Source organism: Pan troglodytes, chromosome 22 (genome assembly GCF_028858775.2).
Source record: "Pan troglodytes isolate AG18354 chromosome 22, NHGRI_mPanTro3-v2.0_pri, whole genome shotgun sequence".
NCBI classification, from domain to species: domain Eukaryota; kingdom Metazoa; phylum Chordata; class Mammalia; order Primates; family Hominidae; genus Pan; species Pan troglodytes.
In genome coordinates, this window is record NC_072420.2 from 45063584 (window position 1) to 45086960 (window position 23377).

At 61.6% G+C, this 23377-nt stretch overlaps 1 protein-coding gene and 2 non-coding genes across 12 annotated transcripts in view; all 3 read left to right on the forward strand.

Annotated features, from left to right (window-relative positions):
- The window catches only part of TRPM2 (transient receptor potential cation channel subfamily M member 2), a 137763-nt gene extending 116451 nt beyond the window's left edge, over nucleotides 1–21312 (forward strand). For all 10 annotated transcript variants that reach the window (XR_010154459.1, XR_010154458.1, XR_010154460.1 and 7 more), the window contains 4 exons: nucleotides 15703–15808; nucleotides 17709–17810; nucleotides 19455–19571; nucleotides 20358–21312. Coding sequence is in view for 4 of the 10 variants with exons in the window: in XM_024352442.3 (XP_024208210.1) it covers nucleotides 15703–15808; nucleotides 17709–17810; nucleotides 19455–19571; nucleotides 20358–20483 (451 nt within the window). In the remaining 6 variants the exon portion in view is untranslated. The remainder of the gene's footprint in view (nucleotides 1–15702; nucleotides 15809–17708; nucleotides 17811–19454; nucleotides 19572–20357) is intronic.
- On the forward strand, nucleotides 15762–15822 carry LOC112206692 (Z6 small nucleolar RNA). Its single transcript, XR_002941123.1, has one exon. It is a non-coding gene; the product is annotated as a Z6 small nucleolar RNA (small nucleolar RNA).
- Nucleotides 17677–17752, forward strand: LOC112206693 (Z6 small nucleolar RNA). The gene has a single exon (XR_002941124.1). It is a non-coding gene; the product is annotated as a Z6 small nucleolar RNA (small nucleolar RNA).
- Nucleotides 21313–23377: the final 2065 nt, after the last annotated feature.

Genomic DNA, 23377 nt, shown 5'->3' on the forward strand with positions numbered 1-23377 from the left:
ACAGGGACACAGCTCCACACTCACCCCTCAGACCCACTCTCCACACCCATCCACAGGGACACAGCCCCACACTCACCCCTCAGACCCACTCTCCACACCCATCCACAGGGACACAGCCCCACAGTCACCCCTCAGACCCACTCTCCACACCCATCCACGGGGACACAGCCCCACACTCACCCCTCAGACTCACCCTCCACACCCATCCACAGGGACACACACTCACCCCTCTGACTCACTCTCCACACACATCCACAGGGACACACACTCACCCGTCAGAATCACTCTCCACTCCTCTCCACGGGGACACAGCCCCACACTCACCCCTCAGACCCACTCTCCGCACCCATCGACAGGGAAACAGCCCCACACTCACCCATCAGACCCACTCTCCACACCCATCCACAGGGACACAGTCCCACACTCAACCACTCTCCACACCCATCCACGGGGACACAGTCCCACACTCACCCCCTCAGACTCACTCTCCACACCTATCCACGGGAACACAGCCCCACACTCACCCCTCAGGCTCACTCTCCACTCCTATCCATGGGAACACAGCCCCACACTCACCCCTCTGACTCACTCTCCACACCCATCCACAAGGACACACACTCACCCCTCAGACTCACTCTCCACACCCATCCACAGGGACACAGCCCCACACTCACCCCTGAGATCCAGTCTCCACACCCATCCACGGGGACACAGCCCCACACTCACCCCTCAGACTCACTCTCCACACCCATCCACAGGGACACACACTCACCCCTCAGAATCACTCCACTCCTACCCACGGGGACACAGCCACACACTCACCCCTCAGACCCACTCTCGAAACCCATCCACAGGGACACAGCCCCACACTCACCCCTCAGACCCACTCTCCACACCCATCCACGGGGACACAGCCCCACACTCACCCACTCTCCACACCCATCCACGGGGACACAGTCCCACACTCACCCCCTCAGACTCACTCTCCACCCCTATCCACAGGGACACCGACCCACACTCACCCATCAGACTCACTCTCCACACCCATCCACAGGGACACAGCCCCACACTCACCCCTCAGACCCACTCTCCACACCTATCCACAGGGACACAGCCCCACACTCACCCCTCAGACCCACTCTCCACACCCATCCACAGGGACACAGCTCCACATTCACCCCTCAGACTCACTCCTCCACAACCATCCACAGGGACACAGCCCCACACTCACCCCTCAGACTCACTCTCCACTCCTATCCACGGGGACACAGTCCCACACTCACCCCTCAGACTCACTCTCCACTCCTATCCACGGGGACACAGCCCCACACTCACCCCTCAGACTCACTCTCCACTCCTATCCACGGGGACACAGTCCCACACTCATCCGCTCAGACTCACTCTCCACACCTATCCACAGGGACACAACCCCACACTCACCCCTCAGACTCACTCTCCACACCCATCCACAGGGACACACACTCACCCCTCAGACTCACTCTCCACACCCATCCACAGGGAGACAGCCCCACACTCACCCCTCAGACTCACTCTCCACACCTATCCACATGGACACAGCCCCACACGCACCCCTCAGACCCACTCTCCACACCTATCCACAGGGACAGAGCCCCACACTCACCCCTCAGACCCACTCTCCACACCCATCCACAGGGACACAGCCCCACACTCACCCACTCTCCACACCCATCCACGGGGACACAGTCCCACACTCACCCCCTCAGACCCACTCTCCACACCTATCCACGGGAAGACAGCCCCACATTCACCCCTAAGACTCACTCTCCACTCCTATCCATGGGGACACAGCCCGAAACTCACCCCTCAGACACGCTCTCCACACCCATCCACAGGGACACACACTCACCCTTCAGACGCACTCTCCACTCCTATCCACGGGGACACAGCCCCACACACACCCCTCAGACCCACTCTCCAAACCTATCCACAGGGACACAGCCCCACACTCACCCCTCAGACCCACTCTCCACACCCATCCACAGGGACACAGCCCCACACTCACCCACTCTCCACACCCACCCACGGGGACACAGTCCCACAGTCATCCCCTCAGACTCACTCTCCACCCCTTTCCACAGGGACACAGCCCCACACTCACCGGTCAGACTCACTCTCCACACCCATCCACAGGGACACAGCCCCACACTCACCCCTCACACCCACTCTCCACACCCATCCACAGGGACACAGCCCCACACTCACCCCTCAGACCCACTCTCCACACCCATCCACAAGGACACAGCCCCACACTCACCCCTCAGAGTCACTCTCCACACCTATCCACAGGGACACAGCCCCACAGGCACCCCCCAGACTCACTCTCCACACCCCTCCACAGGGACACAGCCCCACACTCACCCCTCAGACCCACTCCCCACACCCATCCACAGGGACACAGCCCCACAATCACCCCTCAGACACACTCCTCCACACCCATCCACAGGGACACAGCCCCACACTCACCCCTCAGAGTCACTCTCCACACCCATCCACAGGGACACACACTCACCCCTCAGACTCACTCTGCACACCCATCCACAGGGACACAGGCCCACACTGACCCCTCAGACTCACTCTCCACTCCTATCCACGGGGACACAGTCCCACACTAACCCCTCAGACTCACTCTCCACTCCTATCCACGGGGACACAGCCCCACACTCAACCCTCAGACTCACTCTCCACACCCATCCACAGGGACAAACACTCACCCCTCAGACTCACTCTCCACACCCATGCAGAGGGACACACACTCACCCCTCAGACACACTCTCTACACCCATCCACAAGGACACAGCCCCACACTCACCCCTCAGACTCACTCTCCACACCCATCCACAGGGACACAGCCCCACACTCACCTCTCAGACTCACTCTCCACACCCATCCATGGGGACACAGCCCCACACTCAACCCTCAGACCCACTCTCCACACCCATCCGCAGGGACACAGCTCCACACTCACCCCTCAGAATCACTCTCCACTCCTATCCACGGGGACACAGCCCCACACTCACCCCTCAGACTCACTCTCCACACCCATCCACAGGGACACACACTCACCCCTCAGACCCACTCTCCACACCCATCCACAAGGACACAGCCCCACACTCACCCCTCAGACTCACTCTCCACACCCATCCACAGGGACACAGCCCCACACTCACCCCTCAGACTCACTCTCCACACCCATCCACGGGGACACAGCCCCACACTCACCCCTCAGACCCACTCTCCACACCCATCCACAGGGACACAGCCCCACACTCACCACTCAGACTCACTCTCCACTCCTATCCACGGGGACACAGTCCCACACTCACCCCCTCAGACTCACTCTCCACTCCTATCCACGGGGACACAGTCCCACATTCACCCCCTCAGACTCACTCTCCACACCTATCCACGGGGACACAGCCCCACACTCACCCCTCAGACCCTCTCTCCACACCCATCCACAGGGACACAGCCCCACACTCACCCTTCAGACTCACTCCTCCACACCCATCTACAGGGACACAGCCCCACACTCACCCCTCAGATCCACTCTCCACACCCATCCACAGGGACACAGCCCCAAACTCACCCCTCAGACTCACTCCTCCACACCCATCCACAGGGACACAGCCCCACACTCACCCCTCAGACCCACTCTCCACACCCATCCACAGGGACACAGCCCCACACTCACCCCTCAGACTCACTCTCCACACCGATCCCCAGGACACACACTCACCCCTCAGACTCACTCTCCACACCCATCCACAGGGACACAGCCCCACACTCACCCCTCAGATCCACTCTCCACACCCATCCACGGGGACACAGCCCCAAACTCACCCCTCAGACTCACTCTCCACACCCATCCACAGGGACACAAACTCACCCCTCAGAATCACTATCCACTCCTATCCACGGGGACACAGCCCCACATGCACCCCCCGACTCACTCTCCACTCCTATCCACGGGGACACAGCCCCACACTCACCCCTCAGACCCACTCTCCTCACCCATCCACAGGGACACAGCCCCACACTCACCCCTCAGATCCACTCTCCACACCCATCCACAGGGACACAGCCCCACACTCACCCACTCTCCACACCCATCCACGGGGACACAGTCCCACACTCACCCCCTCAGACTCACTCTCCACACCTATCCACAGGGACACAGCCCCACACTCACCCCTCAGACCTCTCTCCACACCCATCCACAGGAACACATCCCCACACTCACTCCTCAGACCCACTGTCCACACCCATCCACAGGGACACAGCCCCACAGTCACCCCACAGACCCACTCTCCACACCCATCCACAGGGACACAGCCCCACACTCACCCCTCAGACTCACTCCTCCACACCCATCCACAGGGACACACACTCACCCCTCAGACTCACTCTCCACACACATCCACAGGGACACAGCCCCACACTCACCCCTCAGATCCAGTCTCCACACCCATCCACGGCGACACAGCCCCACACTGACCCCTCAGACTCACTCTCCACACCCATCCACAGGGACACACACTCACCCCTCAGACTCACTCTCCACTCCTATCCACGGGGACACAGCCCCACACTCACCCCTCAGGCTCACTCTCCACTCCTATCCACGGGGACACAGCCCCACACTCACCCCTCAGACCCACTCTCCACACCCATCGACAGGGACACAGCCCCACACTCACCCCTCTGACCCACTCTCCACACCCATCCACAGGGACACAGCCCCACACTTACACACTCTCCACACCCATCCACGGGGACACAGCCCCACACTCACCCCTCAGACTCACTCCTCCACACCCATCCACAGGGACACAGCCCCACACTCACCCCTCAGACCCACTCTACACACCCATCCACAGGGACACAGCCCCACACTCACCCCTCAGACTCACGCCTCCACACCCATCCACAGGGACACAGCCCCACACTCACCCCTCAGACCCACTGTCCACACCCATCCACAGGGACACAGCCCCACACTCACCCCTCAGACCCACTCTCCACACCCACCAACAGGGACACAGGCCCACACACACCCCTCAGACTCACTCCTCCACACCCATCCACAGGGACACAACCCCACACTCACCCCTCAGACTCGCTCTCCAAACCTATCCACAGGGACACAGCCCCACACGGACCCCCCAGGCTCACTCTCCACACCCATCCACGGGGACACAGCCCCACACTCACCCCTCAGACTCACTCTCCACACCCATCCACGGGGACACAGTCCCACACTCACCCCCTCAGACTCAGGCTGCACACCTATCCTCGGGGACACAGCCCCACACTCACCCCTCAGACTCACTCTCCACTCCTATCCATGGGGACACAGCCCCACACTCACCCCTCAGACTCACTCTCCACACCCATCCCCAGGGACACACACTCACCCCTGAGACTCACTCTCCACACCCATCCACAGGGACACAGCCCCACACTCACCCCTCAGATCCACTCTCCACACCCATCCACGGGGACACAGCCCCACACTCACCCCTCAGACTCACTCTTCACACCCATCCACAGGGACACACACTCACCCCTCAGAATCACTCTCCACTCCTATCCACGGGGACACAGCCCCACACTCACCCCTCAGACTCACTCTCCACTCCTATCCACGGGGACCCAGCCCCACACTCACCCCTCATACCCACTCTCCACACCCATCCACAGGGACACAGCCCCACACTCACCCACTCTCCACACCCATCCACGGGGACACAGTCCCACACTCACCCCCTCAGACTCACTCTCCACACCTATGCACAGGGACACAGCCCCACACTCACCCCTCAGAGCCACTCTCCACACCCATCCACAGGGACACAGCCCCACACTCACCCCTCAGACCCACTGTCCACACCCATCCACAGGGACACAGCCCCACAGTCACCCCTCAGACCCACTCTCCACACCCATCCACGGGGACACAGCCCCACACTCACCCCTCAGACTCACCCTCCACACCCATCCACAGGGACACACACTCACCCCTCTGAATCACTCTCCACACACATCCACAGGGACACACACTCACCCCTCAGAATCACTCTCCACTCCTCTCCACGGGGACACAGCCCCACACTCACCCCTCAGGCTCACTCTCCACTCCTATCCACGGGGACACAGCCCCACACTCACCCCTCAGACCCACTCTCCGCACCCATCGACAGGGACACAGCCTCACACTCACCCACTCTCCACACCCATCCACGGGGACACAGCCCCACACTCACCCCTCAGACCCACTCTCCACACCCATCCACAGGGACACAGCCCCACACTCACCCCTCAGACTCACTCTCCACTCCTACCCACGGGGACACAGTCCCACACTCACCCCCTCAGACTCACTCTGCACTCCTATCCACGGGGACACAGTCCCACACTCACCCCCTCAGACTCACTCTCCACACCTATCCACGGGGACACAGCCCCACACTCACCCCTCAGACCCTCTCTCCACACCCATCCACAGGGACACAGCCCCACACTCACCCTTCAGACTCACTCCTCCACACCCATCTACAGGGACACAGCCCCACACTCACCCCTCAGATCCACTCTCCACACCCATCCACAGGGACACAGCCCCAAACTCACCCCTCAGACTCACTCCTCCACACCCATCCACAGGGACACAGCCCCACACTCACCCCACAGACCCACTCTCCACACCCATCCACAGGGACACAGCCCCACACTCACCCCTCAGACTCACTCTCCACACCGATCCCCAGGGACACACACTCACCCCTCAGACTCACTCTCCACACCCATCCACAGGGACACAGCCCCACACTCACCCCTCAGATCCACTCTCCACACCCGTCCACGGGGACACAGCCCCAAACTCACCCCTCAGACTCACTCTCCACACCCATCCACAGCGACACACACTCACCCCTCAGAATCACTCTCCACTCCTATCCACGGGGACACAGCCCCACACTCACCCCCCAGACTCACTCTCCACTCCTATCCACGGGGACACAGCCCCACACTCACCCCTCAGACCCACTCTCCTCACCCATCCACAGGGACACAGCCCCACACTCACCCCTCAGATCCACTCTCCACAACCATCCACAGGGACACAGCCCCACACTCACCCACTCTCCACACCCATCCACGGGGACACAGTCCCACACTCACCCCCTCAGACTCACTCTCCACACCTATCCACAGGGACACAGCCCCACACTCACCCCTCAGACCACTCTCCACACCCATCCACCGGAACACATCCCCACACTCACTCCTCAGACCCACTCTCCACACCCATCCACAGGGAGACAGCCCCACAGTCACCCCAGAGACCCACTCTCCACACCCATCCACAGGGACACAGCCCCACACTCACCCCTCAGACTCACTCCTCCACACCCATCCACAGGGACACACACTCACCCCTCAGACTCACTCTCCACACACATCCACAGGGACACACACTCACCCCTCAGAATCACTCTCCACTCCTCTCCACGGGGACACAGCCCCACACTCACCCCTCAGACCCACTCTCCGCACCCATCGACAGGGAAACAGCCCCACACTCACCCATCAGACCCACTCTCCACACCCATCCACAGGGACACACTCCCACACTCAACCACTCTCCACACCCATCCACGGGGACACAGTCCCACACTGAGCCCCTCAGACTCACTCTCCACACCTATCCACGGGAACACAGCCCCACACTCACCCCTCAGGCTCACTCTCCACTCCTATCCATGGGAACACAGCCCCACACTCACCCCTCTGACTCACTCTCCACACCCATCCACAGGGACACACACTCACCCCTCAGACTCACTCTCCACACCCATCCACAGGGACACAGCCCCACACTCACCCCTGAGATCCACTCTCCACACCCATCCACGGGGACACAGCCCCACACTCACCCCTCAGACTCACTCTCCACACCCATCCACAGGGACACACACTCAGCCCTCAGAATCACTCCACTCCTACCCACGGGGACACAGCCCCACACTCACCACTCAGACCCACTCTCGAAACCCATCCACAGGGACACAGCCCCACACTCACCCCTCAGACCCACTCTCCACAGCCATCCACAGGGACACAGCCCCACACTCACCCACTCTCCACACCCATCCACGGGGACACAGTCCCACACTCACCCCCTCAGACTCACTCTCCACCCCTATCCACAGGGACACCGCCCCACACTCACCCATCAGACTCACTCTCCACACCCATCCACAGGGACACAGCCCCACACTCACCCCTCAGACCCACTCTCCACACCTATCCACAGGGACACAGCCCCACACTCACCCCTCAGACCCACTCTCCACACCCATCCACAGGGACACAGCTCCACACTCACCCCTCAGACTCACTCCTCCACACCCATCCACAGGGACACAGCCCCACACTCACCCCTCAGACCCACTCTCCACACCTATCCACAGGGACACAGCCCCACACTCACCCCTCAGACCCACTCTCCACACCCATCCACAGGGACACAGCTCCACACTCACCCCTCAGACTCACTCCTCCACACCCATCCACAGGGACACAGCCCCACACTCACCCCTCAGACTCACTCTCCACTCCTATCCACGGGGACACAGTCCCACACTCACCCCTCAGACTCACTCTCCACTCCTATCCACGGGGACACAGCCCCACACTCACCCCTCAGACTCACTCTCCACTCCTATCCACGGGGACACAGTCCCACACTCATCCGCTCAGACTCACTCTCCACACCCATCCACAGGGACACGCACTCACCCCTCAGACTCACTCTCCACACCCATCCACAGGGACACACACTCACCCCTCAGACCCACTCTCCACACCCATCCACAGGGACACAGTCCCACACGCACCCTCAGACTCACTCTCCACACCTATCCACAGGGACACAACCCCACACTCACCCCTCAGACTCACTCTCCACACCCATCCACAGGGACACACACTCACCCCTCAGACTCACTCTCCACACCCATCCACAGGGACACAGCCCCACACTCACCCCTCAGACTCACTCTCCACACCTATCCACATGGACACAGCCCCACACGCACCCCTCAGACTCACTCTCCACACCCATCCACAGGGACACAGCCCCACACTCACCCCTCAGACCCACTCTCCACACCCATCCACAGGGACAGAGCCCCACACTCACCCCTCAGACCCACTCTCCACACCCATCCACGGGGACACAGCCCCACACTCACCCACTCTCCACACCCATCCACGGGGACACAGTCCCACACTCACCCCCTCTGACTCACTCTCCACACCTATCCACGGGAAGACAGCCCCACATTCACCCCTAAGACTCACTCTCCACTCCTATCCATGGGGACACAGCCCGAAACTCACCCCTCAGACACGCTCTCCACACCCATCCACAGGGACACACACTCACCCTTCAGACGCACTCTCCACTCCTATCCACGGGGACACAGCCCCACACTCACCCCTCAGACTCACTCTCCACTCCTATCCACGGGGACACAGCCCCACACTCACCCCTCAGACCCACTCTCCAAACCTATCCACAGGGACACAGCCCGACACTCACCCCTCAGACCCACTCTCCACACCCAACCACAGGGACACAGCCCCACACTCACCCACTCTCCACACCCACCCACGGGGACACAGTCCCACACTGACCCCCTCAGACTCACTCTCCACCCCTTTCCACAGGGACACAGCCCCACACTCACCGGTCAGACTCACTCTCCACACCCATCCACAGGGACACAGCCCCACAGTCACCCCTCACACCCACTCTCCACACCCATCCACAGGGTCACAGCCCCACACTCACCCCTCAGACCCACTCTCCACACCCATCCACAGGGACACAGCCCCACCCTCACCCCTCAGAGTCACTCTCCACACCTATCCACAGGGACACAGCCCCACACGCACCCCCCAGACTCACTCTCCACACCCCTCCACAGGGACACAGCCCCACACTCACCCCTCAGACCCACTCTCCACACCCATCCACAGGGACACAGCCCCACACTCACGCCTCAGACTCACTCCTCCACACCCATCCACAGGGACACAGCCCCACACTCACCCCTCAGACTCACTCTCCACTCCTATCCACGGGGATACAGTCACACACTCACCCCTCAGACTCACTCCTCCACACCCATCCACAGGGACACAGCCCCACACTCACCCCTCAGACCCACTCTCCACACCCATCCACAGGGACACAGCCCCACACTCACCCCTCAGACTCAGTCTCCACTCCTATCCACTGGGACACAGCCCCACACTCACCCCGCAGACTCACTCCTCCACACCCATCCACGGGGACACAGCCCCACACTCACCCCTCAGACTCACTCTCCACCCCCATCCACAGGGACACAGCCCCACACTCACCCCTCAGACTCACTCTCCACACCCATCCACAGGGACACAGGCCCACACTCACCCCTCAGACTCACTCTCCTCTGCTATCCACAGGGACACAGCCCCACCCTCACCCCTCAGACCCACTCTCCACACCCATCCACGGGGACACAGCCCCACACTCACCCCTCAGACTCACTCTCCACTCCTATACATGGGGACACAGCCCCACACTCACCCCTCAGACTCACTCTCCACACCCACACACAGGGACACAGCCCCACACTCACCCCTCAGACTCACTCTCCACACCCATCCCCAGGGACACACACTCACACCTCAGACTCACTCTCCACACCCATCCACAGGGACACAGCCCCACACTCACCCCTCAGATCCACTCTCCACACCCATCCACGGGGACACAGCCCCACACTCACCCCTCAGACGCACTCTCCACACCCATCCACAGGGACACAGGCCCACACTCACCCCTCAGACTCACTCCTCCACACCCATCCACGGGGACACAGCCCCACACTCACCCCTCAGACTCACTCTCCACCCCCATCCACAGGGACACAGCCCCACACTCACCCCTCAGACTCACTCTCCACACCCATCCACAGGGACACAGGCCCACACTCACCCCTCAGACTCACTCTCCTCTGGTATCCACAGGGACACAGCCCCACCCTCACCCCTCAGACCCACTCTCCACACCCATCCACGGGGACACAGCCCCACACTCACCCCCCAGACTCACTCTCCACTCCTATCCATGGGGACACAGCCCCACACTCACCCCTCAGACTCACTCTCCACACCCACACACAGGGACACAGCCCCACACTCACCCCTCAGACTCACTCTCCACACCCATCCCCAGGGACACACACTCACCCCTCAGACTCACTCTCCACACCCATCCACAGGGACACAGCCCCACACTCACCCCTCAGATCCACTCTCCACACCCATCCACGGGGACACAGCCCCACACTCACCCCTCAGACTCACTCTCCACACCCATCCACAGGGACACACACTCACCCCTCAGAATCACTCTCCACTCCTATCCTCGGGGACACAGCCCCACACTCACCCCTCAGACTCACTCTCCACACCCATCCACAGGGACACAGCCGCACACTCACCCACTCTCCACACCCATCCACGGGGATACAGTCCCACAGTCACCCCCTCAGACTCACTCTCCACACCTATGCACAGGGACACAGCCCCACACTCACCCCTCAGACTCACTCTCCACTCCTATCCACGGGCACACAGTCCCACACTCAACCCTCAGACTCACTCTCCACTCCTATCCACGGGGACACAGTCCCACACTCATCCCCTCAGACTCACTGTCCACACTTATCCACAGGGACACAGCCCCACACTCACCCCTCAGACTCACTCTCCACACCTATCCACAGGGACACACACTCACCCCTCAGACTCACTCTCCACACCCATCCACAGGGACACAGCCCCACACTCACCCCTCAGACTCACTCTCCACACCTATCCACATGGACACAGCCCCACACGCACCCCTCAGACTCACTCTCCACACCCATCCACAGGGACACAACCCCACGCTTACCCCTCAGACCCACTCTCCACACCCATCCACAGGGACACAGCCCCACACTCACCCCTCAGACCCACTCTCCACACCCATCCACAGGGACACAGCCCCACACTCACCCCTCAGACTCACTCTTCCACACCCATCCACAGGGACACAGCCCCACACTCACCCCTCAGACTCACTCTCCACTCCTATCCACGGGGACACAGTCCCACACTCACCCCTCAGACTCACTCTCCACTCCTATCCACGGGGACACAGTCCCACACTCACCACCTCAGTCTCACTCTCCACACCTATCCACAGGGACTCAGCCCCACACTCACCCCTCAGACTCACTCTCCACACCCATCCACAGGGACACGCACTCACCCCTCAGACTCACTCTCCACACCCATCCACAGGGACACACACTCACCCCTCAGACCCACTCTCCACACCCATCCACAGGGACACAGTCCCACACGCACCCCTCAGACTCACTCTCCACACCCATCCACAGGGACACAGCCGCACACTCACCCCTCAGACTCACTCTCCACACCCATCCACGGGGACACAGCCCCACACTCACCCCTCAGACCCACTCTCCACACCCATCCACAGGGACACAGCCCCACACTCACCCCTGAGACTCACTGTGCACTCCTATCCACGGGGACACAGCCCCACACTCACCCCCTGAACCTCACTCTCCACACCTATCCACAGGGACACAGCCCCACACTCACCCCTCAGAACCACTCTCCACACCCATCCAGAGTGACAGAGCCCCAAGCTCACCCCTCAGACCCACTCTCCACACCCATCCACAGGGACACTGCCCCACACTCACCCCTCAGACTCACTCTCCACTCCTATCCACGAGGACACTGCCCCACACTCACCCCTCAGACTCACTCTCCACACCCATCCACAGGGACCCACACTCTCCCCTCAGACTCACTCTCCACACCCATCCACAGGGACACAGCCCCACACTCACCCCTCAGACTCACTCTGCACTCCTATCCTCGGGGACACAGCCCCACACTCACTCCTCAGACTCACTCTCCACACCCATCCACAGGGACACACACTCACCCCTCAGACTCACTCTCCACACCCATCCACAGGGACACAGCCCGACACTCACCCCTCAGATCCACTCTCCACACCCATCCACGGGGACACAGCCCCACACTCACCCCTCAGACTCACTCTCCACACTCATCCACAGGGATGCACACTCACCCCTCAGACTCACTCTCCACTCCTATCCACGGGGACACAGCCCCACACTCACCCCTCAGACTCACTCTCCACACCTATCCACAGGGACACAGCCCCACACTCACCCCTCAGACTCACTCTCCACACCCATCCACTGGGACACAGCCCTACACTCACCCCTCAGACCCACTCTCCACACCCATCCACAGGGACAGGGCCCCACACTCACCCGTCAGACTCACTCCTCTACACCCATCCACAGAGACACAGCCCCACACTCACCCCTCAGTCCCACTCTCCACACCCATCCACAGGGACACAGCCCCACACTCACCCCTGAGACTCAGTCTCCACTCCTATCCACGGGGACACAGCCCCACACTCACCCCTGAGACTCACTCCTCCACACCCCTCCACAGGGACACAGTCCCACTCTGACCCCCTCAGACTCACTCTCCACACCCATCCACAGGGACACAGCCCCACACTCACCCCTCAGACCCACTCTCCACACCCATCCACAGGGACACAGCCGCACACTCACCCCTCAGACTCACTCTCCACACCCATCCACAGGGACACAGCCCCAGACTCACCCCTCAGACTCACTCTCCACTCCTATCCACAGGGACACAGCACATCCTCACCCCTGGGACCCACTCTCCACACCCATCCACGGGGACACAGCCCCACACACACCCCTCAGACTCACTCTGCACACCCACACGCAGGGACACAGCCCCACACTCTCTCCTCAGACTCACTCTCCACTCCTATCCACGGGGACACAGTCCCACACTCACCCCTCAGACTCACTCTCTACTCCCATCCACAGGGACACAGCCCCACACTCACCCCTCAGACTCACTCTCCACACCTATCCACGGGGACACAGCCCCATACTCCCCCGTCAGACTCACTCTCCGCTCCTATACACGGGGACACGGCCCCATACTCACCCCTCAGACCCACTCTCCACTCCCATCCGCAGGGACATAGCCCCACACTGACCCCTCAGACCCACTCCCCGCACCCATCCACTGGGACACAGCCTCACACTCACCCCTCAGACCCACTCTCCACACCCATCCCCAGGGACAGAGCCCCATACTCACCCCCTCAGACCCACTCTCTACACCCATCCACAGGGACACAGCCCCCACTCACCCCCTCAGACCCTCTCCACACTCATCCAGAGGGACACAGCCCCACACTCACCCCTCAGACCCATTCTCTACACCCATCCAGAGGGACACAGCCCCACACTCACCACCTCAGACCCTCTCCACACTCATCCACAGGGACACAGCCCCACTCTCACCCCCCACCACAGGCTCATTCCTCCACACCCATTCACAGACAGGGACACAGCCCCACACTCACCCCTCAGACTGACTCTCCACACCCATCTACGGGAACACAGCCCCACACTCACCCCCCACCACAGGCTCATTCCTCCACACCCATTCACAGACAGGGACACAGCTCCACACTCACCCCCTGACGCTCACTCCTCTGCACTCCAGCAGCTGGCCCACTGCTCTCACCCAGGGCACGGGCCGCCTGCTGTGCGGGTCCAGACGGCTGCGTCCCTGAGGAAGCTGCCGGGGGCTCTTGCTGCCCCCATTGGGCAGGAATGGGGTTCTGGGGCCCAGGCCCAGCTGCTGTGCCCTGTGCTCTCTGGGGCCTCTGCCTCCACAGCTGGGACCTCCCCCCAGTGGAGGGGCCTTTGGCCTCAGGGTCCTCTTGCTGCCCAGCCACTCTCACCCAGTGGGTTCTCTGGCCGTGCAGACATGGCCCTGGGGTGCGAGTCATCCTCTGCTCCCCAGTCCTTTGGCCTTTCCTTGGCCTGCCCGGGTGGCACTCGGCACCCCACGTCACCCCCACGTCACACCCGGGCTGCACTCCACACCCCATGTGACCCCCAGGTGGCACTTGGCACCCCACGTCACCCCCATGTCACCCCCAGGTCAACCCTGGGCTGCACTCAGCACCCCCTGTCACCCCCACATCACCCCCAGGCGGCCCTCGGCACCCCACATCACCCCCAGTCTGCACTCAGCAGCCCACGTCACCCCCAGGAGGCACTCGGCACCCCACGTCACCTCACTGGACTCCCACTGGCATTTTCTAAGAGTGGTCAAACTGCAAAGCTGGGTCAAAGGGCAGGTACCTCTCTAAGGATTTTAATGTTTAAAAAATTCTCCATGAAGGCTGGGTCTCTTTCTAGTTCTACCAGCTATGATGGAAGTGAAGAAGGACGTCCCCTAAGTGGTTACTATCTCAGTCTTTTCCCTGGGGATGAAGAACTTGAAAAAGAACACAGTTTGAGCCTGCAGTGGGCCTGACACTGCCCCGCCCCAGGCAGGGCCAGCCCTGCCGCGGCGCAGGGGAGGGTGGAGGCGGCAGCGGGTCCTGGGCAGCCATGGCCGCTCTCTCCGCAGGTGGAGGCGGAACGAGGACGGAGCCATCTGCAGGAAGAGCATAAAGAAGATGCTGGAAGTGCTGGTGGTGAAGCTCCCTCTCTCCGAGCACTGGGCCCTGCCTGGGGTAAGGCTGCCGCGTGTGGGACCTCTGTCCACTGGGCTGTCTGTGGGTCACTCGTCCATTCATCCATTCTGCCCACGGACTGAACACCAGCCCCCTGCAGCCCCCTGCAGCCCCTGGGCAGGGAGGGTTCGAGACCCCAGCCTGTTTTGTCTGTAGAAGACACTCCTCCTCCCTTTTCCTCATGTTGCAGTTAGGAAAACCCAGGATCAGAGGATCTTTTGGTGCATAAACACTAACAGGGCACCTACTGTGTCCCAGGCATGGGCTGGGCTGCGGCTGGAGGCCACCTGGGCTCCCCTTGTGGAGTTCAGGGTGTTGGGGGCAGAGGTAGCTCTTCACCCGTGTCTCAGACACCAACCAGCTCCTGACCTTCAGGGCCAGGTACTGAGCCATAAATATAGGACGGTGTCATCCAGGGGTAGGGGCAGGTACAGGAGTAGGGGCAGGGGCAGGGACAGGGGCAGGTAGGGCCCAGGGTTGTGCACAGGCCCCTCAGCTCAGGGGCTGGTTGTGGGGCTGAGGCTGGAGCGCACCCCAGCATCTTGTGGGGAGGGGTGCACACAATCGGGACAGATGGCCCGGGCCTTTCCTGTTCAAGTGCCTCCAACAGCTCTTGTTTCCTCCCAGGCCAGCCTGGCCTCCGCAGCCCTCCAGCCCGCTCACTGCAGGGGATGGAAGAGGCTGTTCCTGCCAGGAGGTCTGAGTCCTGCCAGGCCTGGCCGTGGCGCATGGCCTCTGGGGTACAGCCTGCCCCGCAGGGCCTCTCCTCTGCACCTGATCCGGGGAGTCTGTCACTTACAACAACTCAGCAAGAAGCTGTTGCATTTCTCTGACCCCGAGCTCACGGCCTGGTGGCTGCCTCTGCTGCTGTGGGAGTGTGTGTGCCACCACGGTGTGCAGGGCAGCAGTGCCACAAGGGCCTTTGGGCAGGAACGGGGACTCCGGAGCCCAGGCCCAGCTGCTGGGTCCCAGTGCTTTGGGGGCCTGTCTCCACAGCTGGAACCACCCCCGCAGCAGAGGGGGCCTTTGGCCTTGGGGTCCCCTTGCTGCCCTGCTGCGCTCACCCAGTAGCTTCTCTGCCTGTGCACACCCGGCCCTGGAACACGAGTCACCCTCCGCTCTCTGGCACTTTGGCCTCTCCATGCGGGGTGCGTGGGGTTGGGTCTGGGGGTCCCACTCACCGGCATCCCTGTCAGCTCAGGCTGGTCACTGAGAGGGGCACTCTGAGGGGCCTCCTGGGCTCCTGGCTCTGTAGGGCACGCACACTTGAGGGTGGGAGTGTCATGGGGCTGAGGTGGGACCGTCTTGACGTGGCCTGCAAAGTCTTCATGAGAAACCCACGGGTGTTTCAGTGGGACTTTGAATGACAAATAGAATGGGAAAGATGGGTGTGGGGAGGAGGAGGTGCAGGCCGGAGCCGGGTCCCTGAGTCAGGTGGCGCTCGGGAGCGTCTGGGAGCCCAGCCAGCCGCAGCACAGGCCGGGGTGGGACTGGGAGAGATGGGAATGCAAACAGGGAACCCGCCGTGGCAGCCTGCTGCACTGGGCGGGAGCTGGGAGGGGCGACGCCGGGGGAAGGCGCCAGGGGAGCGGGAAGGGGGTGCCCTGTCACCCTTGGGGAGTCTGAGCTCAGGGTGGGTACCCTGGGGGCTGTCCCTGCTTCTCAGAGGTTGTGTCTGCAGCCCAGTGCCCCCTGCTCGGGCCACGGCGGCCTCACAGATGCTGACGTGGACGGCGGGTTCTGGGCAATGTCACTGCAGCCTGAGACGCCGCCTGCCTGTGGCTCCCAGGGCTGGGCCGCTGCCCACGCCGGGCAGGAGGCCAGTGGAGACGGGTGCCAGGGCAGCCTGAGGTCCCGCTTTGGTGCCCTGTTGACCTGCCTCCGTCCTCTGTCTGTCCAGGGCTCCCGGGAGCCAGGGGAGACGCTACCTCGGAAGCTGAAGCGGATCCTCCGGCAGGAGCACTGGCCGTCTTTTGAGAACTTGCTGAAGTGCGGCATGGAGGTATTCCTGGCCTGTTTGCTCTGCTCCACCTGTGTGCCCCAGGGCTGCAGGACAAACACAGTGTGATACTGGGGACCTGCCCCAGCGCCACTGGGTGGCAGCGGTCCCACCCAGCTTCACCAGGTGATGGTGGTCCCAGCCCCTGCCCCCACGTTGCACAGCTCCCAGAGGACCCGGAAGCATAGCTGTGTGCAGGGCCCCTCAGACATCTCGCCCTCCCTCTCTGTTCCATTTTCTCCTCTCTAAATCAAGGGGGATGGGCTGAGGACCCTTGCTGCCTTCGAGTGTGACAGCTGCTTGGAGGCCTGGTGCCACCCTCCTCCCCACATCCACCCTTGCCTCGAGCACAGCTGCGCCCAAGGGTGCTGGGAAGCCAGCCCCTCCCTCAGACCTCGCCCCGACTCCCAAGCTCTGGAGGGGCCCTTCCCACATGCATGCCCAGCCTGGGGACCGACTGTACCAGGACTTTTTATTTACTTCTTTAGAAACCTCAATCTTTCCTTAGAAAGCCTCCATCTCCAGCTCTCTCACACAAATGCATGCACACTTTTTTTTTAATTTTTATTTTTGGAAACAAGGTCTTATTCTGTCACCCAGGCTAGAGTGCAGTGGCGCGATCTTGGCTTGCTGCAGCCTCCACCTCCCGGGCTCAAGCAATCCTCTTGCCTTGGCCTCCCAGGTAGCGGGGGCTGCAGCGGTGAGACACCACACCCATCTAATATTTTGTATTTTTAGTAGAGACAGGGTTTGGCCATGTTGCCCAGGCTGGTCATGAACTGGGCTCAAGCGATCTGCCCACCTCAGCCTCCCAAAGTGCTGGGATTACAGGTGTGAGCCACTGCGCCCAGCCCTTTATGGACGCTCTTTATAAAAGCAGGCTACACGGGCCGGGTGCGCTGGCTCACGCCTGTAATCCCAACACTTTGGGAGGCTGAGGTGGGTAGATCACTTGAGGTCAGGAGTTCGAGACCAGCCTGGCCAACATGGTGAAACCCCGTCTCTACTAAAAATACAAAAATTAGCCAGGCCTGATGGCGCGCACCTGTAATCTCAGCTACTTGGGAGGCTGAAGCAGAAGAATTGCTTGAACCAGGCGGCGGAGTTTGCAGTGAGCCGAGGTTGCACCACTGCGCTCCAGCCTGGGGAACAGAGTGAGATTCCGTCTCAAAAAAAAAAAAAAAAAAAGTGATCAATGCCATGGCGTGGAGCACTTCACAGCATTGTGCAGCCACCACCTCTATCCGGTTCCAGAACATTCCATCACCCCAGTCACCCCCAGCTCCTCCCCTGCACTCCCGCTTCTGCTTCCCATCTCCTTGGATGTGCCGGTTCTGGGTGTCTGTTATGAGTGGACTCCTACAACAGATGGCCTTTGAAACTGTCTTCCTTCACTGAGCAGACGTTTCCAAGGCGTTTCCGAGATCTCTGCAGGGCAAGGACGTGTCTGTCCAGGATGAAGCCCGCATTGGGCTGCTCCGCCTTGCAGGCCCAGGCAGGCTGGCGGGGGCTGGGGAGAGCTGGGCCGGGGTCCTGTGTGTGCCGGAAGCTGCGCTCAGAGCTGGGTCAGGGTGGAGGGCACGAGGTGGGCCGGGGCACCGCTCAGGTGTCCCTCGCTGTCGGGCTTACCCTGCCCTGCCCATCCAGGTGTACAAAGGCTACATGGATGACCCGAGGAACACGGACAATGCCTGGATCGAGACGGTGGCCGTCAGCGTCCACTTCCAGGACCAGAACGACGTGGAGCTGAACAGGCTGAACTCTGTATGTGCCTGGCCTCCCTGGAGGCGGGAGTGGGGAGGCAGGGACGGGTATGGGCGTGGCCTCCGGGGAGGGGGTTGGCAGGGATGGGGGTCTGGATTCTGGCAGGCTGAACTCTGTATGGGCGTGGCCTCCGGGGAGAGGGAAGGCGGGGACCGGGGTCTGGATTCTGGACGTGCCTCAGTGGCTTCCAAGGGAGGGACCTGGCCATGCTCCTGGGGCCCAGGGCCAGAAACTGGAGGCTACAGGGTCAGAGTCTTGCCCAGAAAGTGACAAACGGGGCACCAGGGAGAGGCCAGGGAGCCACCTCAGGTGGCCAGAGCTGACAGGGCTGGCCAGGTGACCATGAGGGCCCTGTGTAGTTCTGGGACCTGGATCCTCCAGGGAGGCCTCGAAGATGGCATCCAGGGGTGAGGCTGGCAAGGCCCCCTCAGCCCCCGGCTGCCGCTTTTAGCTCTTTATGGGGATGTGGATTCCCAGTACTTGGATCAATCCTGCATGCTCCTAATTCAGAACTGGGATGGGAAATTCCATAAATAACCCCGGGCTTTAAATGCGGGCTAAATAGCTCCCGGCAAAGCTGCACCTGCATCTTCTTCCCCTGAAGGATCCTCAGGGCCTTGCGGGTGCATCTCTGGTGCACCTGACGCAGGGGTCCTGCCTCCCATTTCACAGAGGAGTAAAGGGAGGGTGTGCAGGCCCCAAGCCCTCGAAGGCTGCAGTCCGTAGGGCTCAGCTGGGCAGAGGCAGGGCTGGCGGGGAGGGTCAGCTGTGCCCTTGTTCTTCCAGAACCTGCACGCCTGCGACTCGGGGGCCTCCATCCGATGGCAGGTGGTGGACAGGCGCATCCCACTCCATGCGAACCACAAGACCCTCCTCCAGAAGGCAGCCGCTGAGTTCGGGGCTCACTACTGACTGTGCCCTCAGGCTGGGCGGCTCCAGTCCATAGACGTTCCCCGCAGAAACCAGGGCTTCTCTCTCCTGAGCCTGGCCAGGACTCAGGCTGTTCCTGGGCCCTGCGCATGATGGGGTTTGGTGGACCCACTGTCCCTCACGGCTGCCGCAAGTCTGCTGCAGATGACCTCATGAACTGGAAGGGGTCAAGGTGACCCGGGAGGAGAGCTCAAGACAGGGCACAGGCTACTCAGAGTTGAGGGGCCCCTGGGACCCTTGGCCATCAGGCGAGGGGCTGGGCCTGTGCAGCTGGGCCCTTGGCCAGAGTCCACTCCCTTCCTGGCTGTGTCACCCCGAGCAGCTCATCCACCGTGGAGGTCATCGGCCTGAGGCAAGTTCCCCAGAGAGTCGGGGTCCCCTGTGGCCCCCTCAGGCCTATGTCTGTGAGGAAGGGGCCCTGCCATTCTCCCCAAGAGGGCCTCCATGTTTCGAGGTGCCTCAACATGGAGCCTTGCCTGGCCTGGGCTAGGGGCACTGTCTGAACTCCTGACTGTCAGGATAAACTCCGTGGGGGTACAGGAGCCCAGACAAAGCCCAGGCCTGTCAAGAGACTCAGAGGGCCCCTGCCAGGGTTGGCCCCAGGGACCCTGGGACGAGGCTGCAGAAGCTCTCCCTCCCTACTCCCTGGGAGCCACGTGCTGGCCACGCCCAGGAAGGAGGGACGGCATGGGCAAGAGGCGGGGACGTGGGGGCCTTCTGGTTTGGTGTCAACAGCTCACAGGAGCGTGAACCATGAGGGCCCTCAGGAGGGGAATGTGGTAAAACCCAAGACATTAAATCTGCCATCTCAGGCCTGGCTGGCTCTTCTGTGCTTTCCACAAATAAAGTTCCTGACACGTCCAGGGCCAGGGGCTCTGTGACGGCTGCCTGAAGTTCTCCTCGATCCCCGGGTGAGCTTCCTGCAGCCTGTGGATGTCCTGCAGCCCCTCAGCCCTACCCCCCAAGTTTCTCCTCTGACCCATCAGCTCCCTGTCTTCATTTTCCTAAACCTGGGCTCCAGCATCATCCCCAAGCCCACCAGGCCCGGATGCAGGCATCCACATGCCCTCCTCCTTGGCTTCCCCTGCGTGGTGGTGCCAATGTGCCCTGGCACCCCTGCAGAGGCTCCGGATGGAGCCTGGGGCTGCCTGGCCACTGAGCACTGGCCGAGGTGATGCCCACCCTTCCCTGGACAGGCCTCTGTCTTCCACCTGACCCAAAGCTCTCTGGCCACCCCCTTGTCCCCAGGTATCCCCCTCACCCCATCAGCGTCACCAAGGACACAACTGATCCCTTATGCCCTGCTTAGAATGAGCCCCATCACCAACTTTTGTGACGGAGTCACCCTGGGGTTTGATAAAAATGTAGATCTTCAGGCCCCTCTTGAAGCTCAGAGGCAGCAGGGCTGGGAGGTCCTGGAAGCTGCATCTGTGGTCAGCATCCGCCACTCCCAAGGGGCTCGCAGGTGGCGGGTTTGAACCACAATGCAGCCTGGATGTGGCCCACCCCACCCCTCTCCAGCTCCCTCTCCTGCTGCAATGCAGCCTCCACGTGCAATGCAGCCTCCGCGCGCAATGCAGCCTCCATGTGCAATGCAGCCTCCACGTGCAATCCAGCCTCCACATGCAATGCAGTCTCCACGTGCAATCCAGCCTCCAGGTGCAATGCAGCCTCCACGTGCAATGCAGCCTCCACGTGCAATCCAGCCTCCACATGCAATGCAGCCTCCACATGCAATGCAGCCTCCACATGCAATCCAGCCTCCAGGTGCAATGCAGCCTCCACGTGCAATGCAGCCTCCATGTGCAATCCAGCCTCCACATGCAATGCAGCCTCCACGTGCAATGCAGCCTCCACGTGCAATCCAGCCTCCAGGTGCCACAGGGAAGGCCTGTGACTCCTCGGTTACTGGCCGTGGGTCCAGACCTCTGCCAGGGACCACGTTGTGCTCAGTGCTCCTGTTTCTAGCTGCACCATCGGGCTGAGCTCCCACTGTCTGGGGCTGGTCTCGGCTCTGTGTCTGCAGGATCTAGAAACACCCATGCTGAAGGTGGCACCCAGGGAAGGGGTGGGGGCTGTGCCTGGGGGTCAGACCAGAGAGGGACGCCACCAGGGGGATGGGCGTCTGCTCTGCTCACTTGAAACACCCATGACACGAACTTCGCCATTGGAACCATTTCAGCTGCACAGTGCAGTGGCCGTAGACACTCACACGGCTGTCCCCCATCACCACCGTGCCCCCTGCTCTGCCCACTCCTAGAAGCACTGCTCCTCCAACCCGGGGCTGCTCCCTACTCCAGCAGCGCCCCCAGGGGGCCCCGTGGCTGAGCTGTCTGTGGGTGCCTGCTTGGGCCCAGCCACACACCAACAGCGGCCCTGTGGGAGGAAGTTTTGCCTCCTTTTGTAGAGGGACCTGGGGTGCGGAGAGGGCAGAGGGCTTGCTCAGTCCTCTCAGCAGCCGCTGGCAAAGCCAGGCCTGGACCCAGCTCTCCTCGGCTGTGCCGTGCAGCAGCCACAGAGGTCAGCGGCTCTTCGAACCAAATGGGAAACCAGGACATGCCTGGTGGACCACGGACTTTTTGCGAGTCAGGCATGAGGCCTTCTGATCATTCACTCATCCCTTCCTACCTGGTTGCTGAGCCTGTCTGTGCCCTGGGGATGGGGATTTGAGGGGTGCAGTGATGAATAAAACCCATCCCTGCCTGAGGGCCTCACAATCCTGGATGAAGGCCACTCAGGACCGCAGGAGCCGGACCGGGTCGGAGGCCGGGGAAGAGCAGGCATTCCAGCGGAGGAGTCAGCTGGCTTCTCCAGTGAGGTGGCTGAGAGTGAAGACTCCAAGGGCAGAACAAACAGCAAATGGGAGACAGGGAGGG